This window comes from Mytilus californianus, unplaced genomic scaffold (assembly GCF_021869535.1).
Source record: "Mytilus californianus isolate M0D057914Y unplaced genomic scaffold, xbMytCali1.0.p SCAF_5, whole genome shotgun sequence".
NCBI classification, from domain to species: domain Eukaryota; kingdom Metazoa; phylum Mollusca; class Bivalvia; order Mytilida; family Mytilidae; genus Mytilus; species Mytilus californianus.
In genome coordinates, this window is record NW_026262701.1 from 21,774,331 (window position 1) to 21,787,713 (window position 13,383).

General features: G+C 32.1%; 1 protein-coding gene and 1 long non-coding RNA gene across 3 annotated transcripts; one reads left to right on the forward strand and one right to left on the reverse strand.

Moving 5' to 3' along the window:
- Positions 1–3,179: 3,179 nt before the first annotated feature.
- LOC127702700 (uncharacterized) lies at positions 3,180–6,461 on the reverse strand. Of its 2 annotated transcripts, XR_007982534.1 has the most exons (3): positions 6,447–6,461; positions 5,692–6,155; positions 3,180–3,438 (listed from the first exon to the last, which is right to left on the reverse strand). It is a non-coding gene; the product is annotated as an uncharacterized LOC127702700 (long non-coding RNA). The 2 variants fall into 2 exon arrangements; XR_007982533.1 differs by lacking the exon at positions 6,447–6,461 and having other exon boundaries at positions 5,692–6,439.
- A 142-nt stretch (positions 6,462–6,603) lies between these two features.
- Positions 6,604–12,921, forward strand: LOC127702689 (pupal cuticle protein Edg-91-like). The gene is made up of 3 exons (XM_052206991.1): positions 6,604–6,683; positions 9,573–9,592; positions 12,575–12,921. The coding sequence occupies exons 1-3, from the start codon at positions 6,626–6,628 to the stop codon at positions 12,785–12,787; spliced, it is 291 nt and encodes a 96-aa protein (XP_052062951.1). The 5' UTR covers positions 6,604–6,625; the 3' UTR covers positions 12,788–12,921.
- The last annotated feature ends 462 nt before the right edge of the window (positions 12,922–13,383 follow it).

Consider the following 13,383-nt stretch of genomic DNA (forward strand, 5'->3'; position numbering starts at 1 on the left):
TAATAAAAGACTCAATTTCGGTAACGGAAAAATGGGCTATTCTTAAATCAAAATTTCTGATGGTGGGGTCTTTTATAGCTGACTATACGGTATTGGGTTTTTTCGTTGAATGAAATGCTCTTGTGCGCAAAGGTCGTTTCAACCAAAAGAAGATCCGTTGTTTTGATCTGATCAAGAAAAATGGTAAAAAACCAATATCATACTTTCCTTGTCAAACCATAATTGTAAAAATTGTTTGAAGTTTATATTTGTTTCAAGAAAAATATATTAAATCTTCTTAAAAAGTGCAATTTATAAAAAAAAAGTCGTGAACACCGAAATAATCAAAAATCTATTTCTAGTAAGATACAAACAACTAAAATTAAAATACAAACTCCAAGTACACAATTAATTAGGTGCATAGAATGTTAATTTTAAAATATGTTTTCACTGATGGAACTAAAAAAAAAAAAATAAGGAAATACGAAAAGATTTGAAACGTTGAAAAGCATTGATCACAGAATAAGAACACCAGGATGCTCTAATAAGAGAATGACACACTTTCATAAATTGATAGACAACCTGCGAATCAATATAAATCACATAAATATGTATAAAACATAAAGTTATAAAGTGTAACTTTCATTTGGTGAAAATATTCACGCCGTGCAAACAGAATAATTTTTTGAGCTAATGTTTTGACAAGTATATAATTGCTTCATCTCTGTTTCGAAAGTTGATTAATTAATTTTCATGTCATGTTCATTGCAATATTGGAAATCACTGCAAATTCGTGAAAACAAAACAAGCACGTTTTTAGAAAAAGTCAACGAAACATCAGCATCATTGGGAGAAGAATTGGCAAAGAATTTGCCATGATAAAGGTTTCCAAAATTTTGAGGGAGAAGCAAACTTGAAAACATACAAGTTTCAGTTCTTCCATGCTTTAGAAGTGTTTACATATCACCAATACCTTTGATCAAAAGAAAATAAATGATAGTTTCAATGTATTGTAACTGATTGATTTATTGTTGGTTGCTTAAAGTCCAGTGTATTGTAACTGTTGCCAGAGTCCATCAGAAGTTCAGTTGAATTTTTTTTCATTAAATCATGATAGATCAGATCTGCACTTAGTGTCTTTCTGTTGTCGGGATGTATAAGTTCCATGCCACTAATACTCTGTGTTTTTGTTAAGTGTATTTCTGCTTACGATCGATCTGATGAGTTAAGCCCTTTTCAACTGATTTTCATACATGTAGTTTGGTCTTATGTTGTACTGTTACAACACTGTCCTAGGTTAGGGGAGGGTTGGCGCTTTCAAACTAGTTTAACCCCGCCACATTATGTATGTGTCTGTCCCAAGTCAGGAGCCTGTTATTCAGTGGTTGTCGATTGTTGATGTATATCATATTTGTTTTTCGTTCATTATTTAGTACATAAATAGGCTGTTACTTTGCTCGTTTGAATTGTTTTACATTTTTCATTTCGGGGCCTTTTATAGCTGACTATGCGGTATTGGTTTTACTCATTTTTGAAGGCCGTACGGTGACCTATAGTTGTTAATATTCTGTGTCTTTTGGTCTCTTGCTGAGAGTTGTGTCGTTGGCAATCATACCACATCTTCATATTTTTATAAAAAAAGAATCGTTGTTTTAAAGGCAGTACCAAATAGATGGTGCTTGAAATATGCAAACTACAGGACAACTACATCCAAATAATCCCGTAGGCATACAACATAGATGTCTGAATCGGTATCTTTTATGACCAGTTCGTTGCGAAGTTTCGCGACACTGACGTCTTAATTTCCATTAGACTATAGAATAGCAATATGATTTTATTAAATGACCGTTTATGATTGTTTTTTCTTAAACAGTGTATATATTTTGAAAAGATGAAATCATCATATTTGTAGTCGTCGAATTCTGTCAATATCAAGAAAAGATTACGATATGAGATCGACCTTCTAGTTTTTGGTAATTTGTCAGGCAGAGTTGGCCTTAGATGGATTTGGCTATTTTTAGTTCCTTTTTAGTTATATAGCTCCTCCTCAACTGTTTCGGTTTAATCCAGCCATGGATTTCAAATAATCCGTTTTGAGCGTTCCTGATGAAGGTAAATCCAGAAAAACGCTTTGGACGCATGAAATTTATAACGTGTTGTTTTCATTTTTTTATTTTCGAGTTATGAGTTTGAATATCCCTTTGGTATCTTTCGGCTCTCTTTTTATAAATGAAAACGATTGTTTGCTGTACTCGGCGATTGAAACTATACTTCAGTTTGGTCAATATCCCTTACGCGGCTCAATTACAAAAGACAGTACAAGCAAGATGTAAAACCTTAGAGTTATTACTTGTTTGTAAAAAACTAAATGTCTAGAAATTTAAACGTGAAAATAGGAACTTTTTTCTTGCTGAAGTTGCATCAAATGGGGACGTCTTTAGGTATTTCCAAATTTGAGAAAAATTTAAAGAAACTTCGTATCCCGAAATTGTGTTACCAGTTTTTTAGTTAAGCCAATTACAACTGGATTTTACAGTTTTTTCTTATGTTGTGGTGGAGGGTTGGGCGCTCACAAACATGTTAAATCCCGCCATATTCTTTATGTGCCCGTTTCAAGTCAGGAGCCTGTAGTACAGTGGTTGTCGTAAGTGCATGTCTGTCATATTTGTTTTTCGTAATTTGTTTCATTGTAAATAAGCTGACCATACGGTAAAGGTGTTTCTTATAGTTTAAGGCTGTACGGTGGCCTATAATTACTTACTTCCACGTTTAGTCTGGTGGATAGTTGTCTCGTTGGCAATCATACAACATCTTAGAATTTGTTTATGAGCATCGAAACTAGCCATCGTACATATCCATGTCTATATTATGGACGGAGGAATGGAAAATAGGGTATTGCCATCGGAGCCTATCTAAACTGAATTGCGCAATAGATTGATCCAGTTACTTGATCATATGCGTTATTTAACGAAATGAAGCAAGGCCCATTTTGTTCTTTTAAGATAGTGAATCAAATTTTCAGAATTATATTTTTTTTGTTTTTTTTATTATAAATATTCAATTAATTTAACATATTCGTGGTAACTTTTTTTTTCAAATTTCTAGAAAGGCTTTAAATGTTTCATTTGTATATTGTTCAACGCTGTCTGCAAACCAACCAATAACAACGATAACGATGAATAATAACTACAAACAAAAAGTAAGTAAGTGGAACCATACATTAAGCTGTATTTATTTATTGATCATTCATATCAATGTTGATATCTTTCATATATCTGTACTATAAGTTTTAGTCTTTGTTTCAATAATATTTTCGTCCATATCGACCTTTATTTTAGCCTTTTTTCATCCTTTATTCCAGCCTTTCTTGCCTGGATATCCATTGTATTTATTATATTTGTTGTAGCCTTTGTTATGTTTGTAATATCGCCTTGGATAACCATATTTGGGATAATAATTCTGATATATATAAAAAAATAAACAATTAAAGTAAAAATCAATTAAAACTTGAAATGTTATAAATTTCTTACAGAAGCAACAATATAGCCTATCTTAGCTTCCTTGAGGCTTGTATAAGCAATTACAAATCTGAAGTGCAATCGATATAATAGTGATAAATTTTTTTTGGTAGAAAATTTTTATACACTTACATTTTGTTTCAATCTTATATCTTTTGATTCTTATCAATATTGTAATATAAATTAAGGCGATAGTAGTTAACCGATTTTCAAATCTCGTTAATCGGTTAATATGAGACAAATCAAGGAATAAAACAAAAACTGACAAAATCACATGAACTCCAAAAGGGTGCGTCGACAAGTTAAGCGTCTCCTACTATACATGCTTCAGCCGCTATGTAAATTTAGTCTTATTCAAAATGTCACAATCGGGAGTAGGACACAATCGGTAAAACTACAGATCAGACTCCTTTACAGATCAGACTCCTTTACAAGTATCTGAAGAACTAAGACCGCGAGAGCATGTCGTTATTGAGTTGAGACACCAACACGGTCCAAAACCTGTGTAGCGTCAATATCAATCCTTTTTCCTCATAACTCTGTTTGAGCAGCTTTTGTGTAAGAAGCACACTGTTGTTAAAGAAGTCTGTATGCACATGCACAAGCGTAACTTATTAACTGGGATATGTAAACGCCATACGATTCAGCAAATGGTATTTAACTGCTAAGAAAGTGGAAGTTGACAATTTGTGTGTTAAAATCATCACGTTTGTCATAGATTTTAGTTTGAAGTCGTCCATCTTTGTCAATCGAAGAAACGACCAAGATATGAAGCAGACCTTCTACTTTTGGTTTGATAGTATCCTTAATCGCAAGTTATGTGGGATATATGAGATGTAAGCACTTATTGAAGTGATGGTTATTGAGTGACAGATTATCATCAATATAGAAAAGAATTTAAAAAATTAAAATTGTCTACGGGGCTTGTCTTGGGAGAATGTAAGTTTTTTTTTCATTTTGGGAAGTAATGGTCAGCATGTCATCTCGATATCAGGGTCATGATTATCAATGAATCCATGAGGATAAAATGCATCCTATCTTACATATGGGGCCAGATGTCCCGGCAATCTCGCGATTGTACTGAATGCTACGGAACGTCATTTTTTGTTTCGTCAAGAAATATGAAAATTTTAAATGTGCACAAAAGAATTTCGTTGAAAACAGATAGAAAGCGGTGTTAGATGATGGTGATGATGGATGGCTGCTTAACGTCAAGCGGCAAATTAATATGCATATTCAGGACGAGAACATATTAATTTAATATGAATATTAACCCTGCTTTATACTAGACCAATATGCTGAGTCGGATTTTTAACGTGATATTTCACAAAGTAACAGTCCGCAGGAAGACATATCACCTAAGCCGAACACATTATTCCGACTCCGAGCCAACCAGTCTTTCTCTTACTTCTTAATACCGCGTGCTTAGCAGAGAAGCAGTAAATACAAATTTTAAAGTCTTTCGTTTGACCTGGTTGGGGTTCGAACCAACGACCTCCGCACTCGAGGCGAACACGCTACCACGAGATCTGCAAAGCGGTAGCGGTGTTAGAAAAGATGATTTTTAAGTGTTGGAAGGAAAAGACATAGTAACCATTATATAAATTGCTAAGAAGGTAAACACTCCCACAATGATGGTATCACAGTATCCTTATGTTTACATCAAAAAATGTTTAAGTGGCAAAATAAATTAATACCTTCTTCTCTCAAAAGTGAGAGTTTCTAAATTTAAATATATATCAAGAGAAATATCTTTTTGTGTTTTTGGTTTGTAGTTTCATTTACATTTAACTCATATCTTGCTTTATCATATGCAGACTGCAACATATACATAATTATACACAAAATGTGATGTTGCGTTAGTACTGAATTAGGATACAGTTACAGTTACAGTTACAGTTACAGTTACTGCATCCTGACATTTTAGGCAATCGCAGACGTGTTGTGAAAATATGACATACCGAAGTTAGAACAGACTTATGAAATTTAAAATTTAAACTAAGCTCCGCTTCAGTATATGATGTTGATTTATTTCAAGTGACATTAAATTGAGTTGAAATTCATATCAATAGATTCATACTTTATAATAACTAATCCCCATAAATTATAACGCCAAAAATAACTTACAAGGGACAAAATTTCCGTTGGTTATAAAATGATTAAAAGTCAGAGAAATAAATAATGCTTTACGTACCACTGTTAACTCTTCGTGTGTCAGAAGAATATTTTCACCACTGGTTTAAAATCTCAACCAGTGGACAAAATAATCCGTCAAGATTCTTTCAGCTCGGTAACTTACCAGTATGCCTTTGAATACCGATAAAATATTGGTGTTTTTTTTTATAACAATCGGGTTGGATATCTCCTGGTGTACACACTTGTCCCAGTGATTCTACTGGACAGTAACTTAATACTAGCATTTAAAATTATTCTACCAGTTCTGTATATTACAATGTAAGCTATATGTGCCTCTCTTCTAAACGGAAATATCTAAAGTGATATGTTGTATTCCACCAATATGATGTTTTGTCTTCCGAGTTCTTTTCATATCTGTTCTGCGAAATATGAAAAGTTTTGATATCAAATTCTTTAGTGGTGAAGTGTTTTCCTTTCTAAAATGTATCAAGCCTTTGTATTACGACGAGAAGATGGAATTGACTGTAATAGTAGAGAAAGTAATTATAAGTATACGAGAGCAATACAGTTGCAAATATAATTCTTCTTGCTTGAAACTGGAATTAACCCTTTTACATTGCATATTTATTGATAAAGTAGTTTCATTCAAGTTCATAACATATTTAACATTGCATTATTGGCTGTGAAATGAAACCATTCTAGCGTGAGTTGTGAACGATCACCTTGTAGAAATACAATCAAACAACGGAATTAACTTAAGATGTTTTTTTTTCTTTAAATAAAAGTAAAACTATAATCATGTTGTAAACCTACGTCTCTATATTTATGTTGTAAAACATCGTCTTACGATGAAAAGTCAAACGAGGACTTACATGCATTGTGCATGTTTTACATTATAATCCTGTTGTTAATTTTTGCGTGCAATTACCATCTGTTTCCTAATGCAATATAAAAACAGAACAATTCAGTTAAAGCTCATAGTTTTAGCCAACATGAAACTTAGTTGTGTAGTCTTGGTGCTCTTTCTTGTAACTTTAGCAGCTTGTATCGGTAATTTTATATTTCCATAACACTGTTTTATTATATGATATATAACGGACATAAATGAAAAACTATCTTCGATGATTACCAATTTAGATTTTTGTTTTCTTAATCAGCAACAGCAATGCTATTATCAAAAAAATGTAAATGCAATCTTTTTAATATATTTGTTCATTAGAACATATTTCAGGTTTTCAACGTCGAGTTGAACTATTTCAGCTATATTCCGAACTACCAGCACGAAGGGACAGTTACTACAACTCGGAATACCTAATGACTCTTTGAATATTTATCTCACACTTATTTCCTTGATAAGAAAAAAGTGAAAAGTTCTTTTTCGGTAAATTTGAGGTAGGAATATATGTTGTTCTTTACAAAACCGATAAAGCGTTACATTCGATAACGGTCACATCCGTTACAAAACTTTAGACATTGAGGGAAATATGTGAACTATCATTTGTGACACACTTACTATGAAACAATGAAATATGATGGTGACCGTAATATGTCATATGTTAGGTATTAACGCACGAGATTTATTCTAGTGAGCAGACCAGATGGTTCTCGAATTGACTTAATCAAATATTCCTGGACCAAATATTTTGTTAAAAATAAAAGAAAAGTGAGATTTTAGATGATCGAAACAAACAGGGTTAAGAAATACAACAGTAAAAACCGTTGTCGTCAATTTTGATTTGGCGAGTTTAAACTTAGAATTTGTACAACACATAGTAAATGGACTATAACTTTTCATTTTATTTATCATGAGAGTATTATATCGCTTCATATGACTAAAATATTCTGAACTGTGACATTGATTTGTCTCAATTTTACATGTCACTATAGCGGACAAATACATGCAAACCAACTATGGAGGTGGAAGCAAAACACTATTTGGTCACGCCATAGTTCCGTGTTCAGTTTCTAGATCGTTAGACTAGAAGCGACTATTATTTCAAATCATGTACAATTCTTTATACTTTGATTTTTTATATTACTTACATATAAGTTTTTTTTTTGCCTACATTAAAATGAAAGATTTTTTTCTTATCGGATTAAAAGCAAATGGAAATTATCATTTTTTTTAAATGAAATCCAATACTCATTTTGACATTAGAATTATATTTTGTGTGTAAAGTGTTTGTGACTCGACATTTCCCACTTTTCCACAACAAGAAAAAAAATAAAATAATTAAGCGGAAATTTTCCATTATTTTAATTTTTTTTATCGAGAAACAAACTTCTTTGAATGTATTAAAGGCAGATGTCGGTGGAAATGTTAGTTTTTATATTGAAAAGGCAGTAATGATGACTTAAATTCATAATAATTAACCAATTTTAAACCAACATAATTATAAAGAAATAAATAACACACACTTAATAATGAAATAATATAAGGTACAAATCGTCTATAATTTTTGCATATCAAATATGTAGTGAATCAAATAATGAGTGATACATTTGTATGAACTTTAATTATTTATTTGATTTTGCCTTCAAAGAAAGGCGGAAGATACCAAAGAGATATTCAAAGTAGAAAAACTTATAAATTGAAAACAAACTGACTACCCCATCGTTAAAAACGAAAAACCACCAAAAAACCATCAAAAGTCCACAAAACACAACATAAAAAATTAAAGACTGCGCATTAAAAAAAAAACGTAAAAACCTAAGGTTGATCTCAGGTGATCCGGAAGTGCATACCGATCCTGTTCCACATGTGACATCCGTCATGTTGGTCATGTAAGTAAGTCTTATTCGGTAGATCACATTCGAGGAAAAGAGGACGGAATTGTAGTTACGACAATCGGATCATATCCAATGTTATCTTTGAAACAGATTTTCTATAATGGCCGACCAAATCGTGATGGAATCCTTAAATGTTCGAAAGGATTATTTGAACGTTACCACTTGGAACATTTGGTTTAATAGCTCTTTCGTAAGCAGCAACATCTATAAAGAAATTCATGATAGCAAATACCAGCTCTGGAATATCGTTTCAACTTGGAGATATTTACTCCATCTGCAATCGCTGCTGACATTTTGATACATAGAAATGGAAAGTTCACAATTGGGAAGATGAAATTGTATTAATTTTAGTGCCACTGATGAGTCTTAAGAGACAAATTGCCCATCAGGCATTGCAATTTATAAGCCTGGTTTCTTTGATGATTTTACTAGGAAAGGATAACACACTATCAACGCACTCTAACACTGGTAAAGAGCTAATTGCAGGATAAGATTATTCACACTCCCATGTGTGTCTGTTTGTTTTTACGTCTATAATGTCAAAAGATGCTGGTATACATCAATCTTATTGATCATGAGCAAATAGATGTTGTTATTATAGCTGACTTTTAAAGGCCATCTGATTGCAATACATGACATGTGTACAAGGTTCTGACACGGCTTTGTTTTCATACCGTTTCGAAGACCTTTTCGGATTATACTTTTATTTAATGATACACACCTTCGAGTCAATATCATTAGAAGAGAACGTATAACGGATATATTTAAATCAGATTTTATTTCAAAAAATGTAATTCATAAAGTTGCTGTTGCTGATTTTTTTACATCAACGTCGAAAGGCTATTGCACTGCAGTAACTGATGGAAAAACACTTGTTGTTCAAATTCTTTTCCATCAAAAGCCGAATTGAAAAATAGAAATGATAACAATGAAAATATAGGAATTTTATATTCCGTTGTATTAATCTTTGAAAATGGATGAATAGTTATATCACGTTTTCCTTATCAGATCATACAGATTGTTTACAATTGACTTTTGTTTCAGTAAATGTATACACAGTCTTCTAACAAAGTAAAAATACTGATTAAATTATGAACTCATATATGGAAATTGCCGAATGATTTTTGAAATTCTTTATGTATATTGTAGATGTAGGCTCAGGATATGATGTAAGTATATTTTATGATTATTTTATTATATAACAGAATAATTCATACTGTCAAGATTGTGCTCACAAAAGCATGTTTGCAGAAAATGGCAGCAGCAAACGAAAGGACGTAGTTTTGACTTTTGAAATAATTCACTATATTTCCAACGATTCCGAACTTTTATCAAAGAAAACAATTTAGCCAGACTATTGGATAATCATTATAGAAACAACATACTATTCAAACCAAGCAATGAACAAATCACGAAAGGCATGTTATCGTGTATAAAGTAAAGGCATCAACGCCGCTTATGAAATAGAAAATTTATGTAAATAAACGAAAGACCTGTATGTCACAAAATATTTTAAGTTAACTGTAGTTTGGCTTACTATATTCTCCATTTATGAAATAATCTAAAGCTTGATAATTTAATCTTATTAGATAAAGAAATATCAATAGCATGATTAAAGTAATACTAAAAAGACTTTGTTTAAAAGTGGATTTTTAAAAAAATCATCACACAGTCACTTCAAACACAAACGCGCACATTACAACTGACAGAGATACATTTTCTGACACGTGAAAGGTATTTGCTAAAATAAATTGCGTTCGTTTTTGTCTATTATTAAAATGCAGCTTGTACGTTTAAATGAGCCTGCATCTCATGTTTCTTGTAATCAAAGATATTGTTTCAAAGGGGCTGTTCGTTAAGATAAACATATGCACTATTCCAGTAAAGGTATGCATGCATCACTCATTAAAATAGGCGATACGTCTAGTTCGCTTCGTCTAAGGTCATCTTTGCCTGAGTGTGTTGAAACATAAGTTTCTGAATATTATGCTCATACAAAAAAAAACAAAAACCATGATGAAGACAGGCGCTTCAGAAAATTTGGCAGTTGCTATTCAACCACCGGATCCTGTTGTTTTGCTCAAAGCAAGTAAATTACAATGCATGATTCCGGTTACTTTCCAAAATGTATCTTGGCAATTTATATTAGATAGGAAGTATTCAAAGTATCTGGGAGATATATAATGGTTAAACAAAAATCTAATTACGAATGGCCCGAATCAAATATTGCATATAGTTAACTAATTTCCGGATAAAAAACAGATAATTTTTAACCTCCAGATTTTTTTTTTTCTTTTCTATACGTTTTTTTAATTCTGTATGTAAAAACGTTTGAAAACTTTAAATCCAAATATGGAAAAAACTTGCAGATCAATAAACCATGAACTGGTTGTTTTTTTTTTTTTTTTGAGCTGAATTAAAACGTGCGTACGATGCTGTGGATCTATACATCCTTTCCAACTAACAGGTAAAATCACAAAAATACTTAACTCCGAGGAAAATTTAAAATGGGATGTCCCTAATCAAATGGCAAAATCAAAAGCTCAAACACATGAAACGAATGGATAACAATTGTCATATTCCTGACTTGGTACAGGCATTTTCTTATGTAGAAAATGGTGGATTGAACTTGGTTTTATAGCTAGCTAAACCTCTCACTTGACAGTCGCATCAAATTCCATTAAATTGAGAGGACGACCCTTTAGTGTTGGACATATAATAGCTAAGACAACCATCTACCAGTCGGCTTTTGTTTTGACGTCCTATCACTAATTTTAATCATTAAATTATTCTGAACATATGTTAAGATACGGAAAGAACGGAGTCAGTTTACCCTTCCAGAGAGCCGCGCTCATCCGCTAATTTGGTCATATTCAATTGATTTCTTAATATAGTTTACAAATATACCCTTTATCGCTTTCGTCACAGCCTTTTTTTATCAGTTTATTCTTTGATAGAAATAATTTTAAAGTATCCATTTGAATGGATATGTTTTCAGTATTTTAATCATATACTGTAAATTAAGAAATTATTGCGTGCATTTATTAAAGCTATTTCGACATGACAAACCAAGATGTGAGAATAATTATTGCGAAAACAAGAGAAACTACATACAAATATATGTGTCAGATTTCGGAATGCGAGTTCTTATTATTGCGATACTCACCTAGTTGCATTACTTGCAAAATTGAAAGGGATGACAATAATATATATTCAAAATATGAAACTAGAATGCACGAACATCACATGGATATGATTGTGTAAAAAGTGTCTGGACAAATTGACATTTCAATATAATAACAAGCATATAAATAAATCAGTCTGAATACAACAATAATTATATCATTCTACCGGATACCGCGTACTGTAAGCAGATATAATTGTGTAAAAGAATGTGTAGACAACGGGTTTATTTTAGACATAATATGTAATTCGGGATCTTCACAGGGGATATTGGCTCATATTCTCAGTAAGTTTTTATATCTCCTGAGCCGTCAAGCGAAAGATGTAATATACTTGAGTGTTATTTAAACAATAATTACCATTCAAATCACCGCTTTTGTTTACGGGCTATATGCACCATGAACCACCGAATACTTGCTATTATATTTACTCACGTAGTGCATGATATTCGATGATGAAGTCAGTTATATGTAAACGGCACCATAACAACACAATTAGCAAACAAACAGAAAATAAAAAGACTCTTATTGAACCGCATACGTCCTTAATAATAGAAAAGAAAATGTATTCGAACCAATGACGAGGTTCCTTACTTGGGGGTAGGCATATTAACTTCTAGCAGGATGAAACAGTGTTTACGTCTCTCGTTCGATGAGTGGAATAACAACAGTCAAAGAGAAGGACGTACATTAAAAATGTAAAGTGATTACAGACGACAAAATGAGAAATCAAATCAAACAATATAAATAATGCCTTATCAAAAAAGGCTTGCTATTACCAAAGCAAACCTGTCATTACTTAGTCTGCTCATACAGCATTTGTGACGTCAGATGCAACAAAAAAAAGGTTTCCCATTATATCGTTAAATAAATTTATAAAAATTTTCTGTAAAATTGAATTTTGCTGCATCTGCGTTATATTGAAATATTCATTCGGTACAGTGTAATAGCAGGATATATTTTCTTCAGGGTTACAGTGACGGCTATTACCCAGGCAGTGCGTACAATTATCCATCTGGAAGTCACGGATATCACGGTCATGGATATAAGGGAAAGTATTACGGAAAGGGAAAGAAATACTATTACAAATATAAGCGCACTGGAAAGTACAAATATCTTAAAAAAGCTAGAAAATACCACAGAAAAGGTTACAAGAAATATTATGGAGGCGGTAGCAGTTAGTCACACGTGTTAAATAACATCTAAATGGATATGAATCTAAAGATTATACTGGTATTGTTGAGAAACTATTTCAAATAAGTTCGCCCTTAATCGACAGATTGTCATATATATACAAATAAATATATATATATCCATTCATATTCTACTTTACTCTTCTGTGTAGCATCGCCATTTCCATGCAATCCGTCCGATACTAGTGTTATGACTAGAAAAATCGACTTTTGATTGTAGCCATCAAAAGACACAAACCAATAATAAAATTTAACAAGATATATTACACACTAATTTACAAGAAGTATTACACAAATATAAATGTCAACTTAACTGTCAAAATATATGTCCAATCTTTTATGATTTCTTTATCCGGAAATCTTCACGGGAATCCACAGAATATTACGTCCAATATGTCACAATTTAGTATGATGTAGTTTGTAAATAAAAGTGTCAATCCAACTGCTGAGAATGTTGGTGTCTATCGATGTCTAAGTCTATCTAACTTTAGGGTCTGCATACTTGTATATATACTCAAACGGAAACTTCTAGATAACGGTAGATGTTTAAATTACGCATCTTTTGTTATGATCATTCTGTAAACG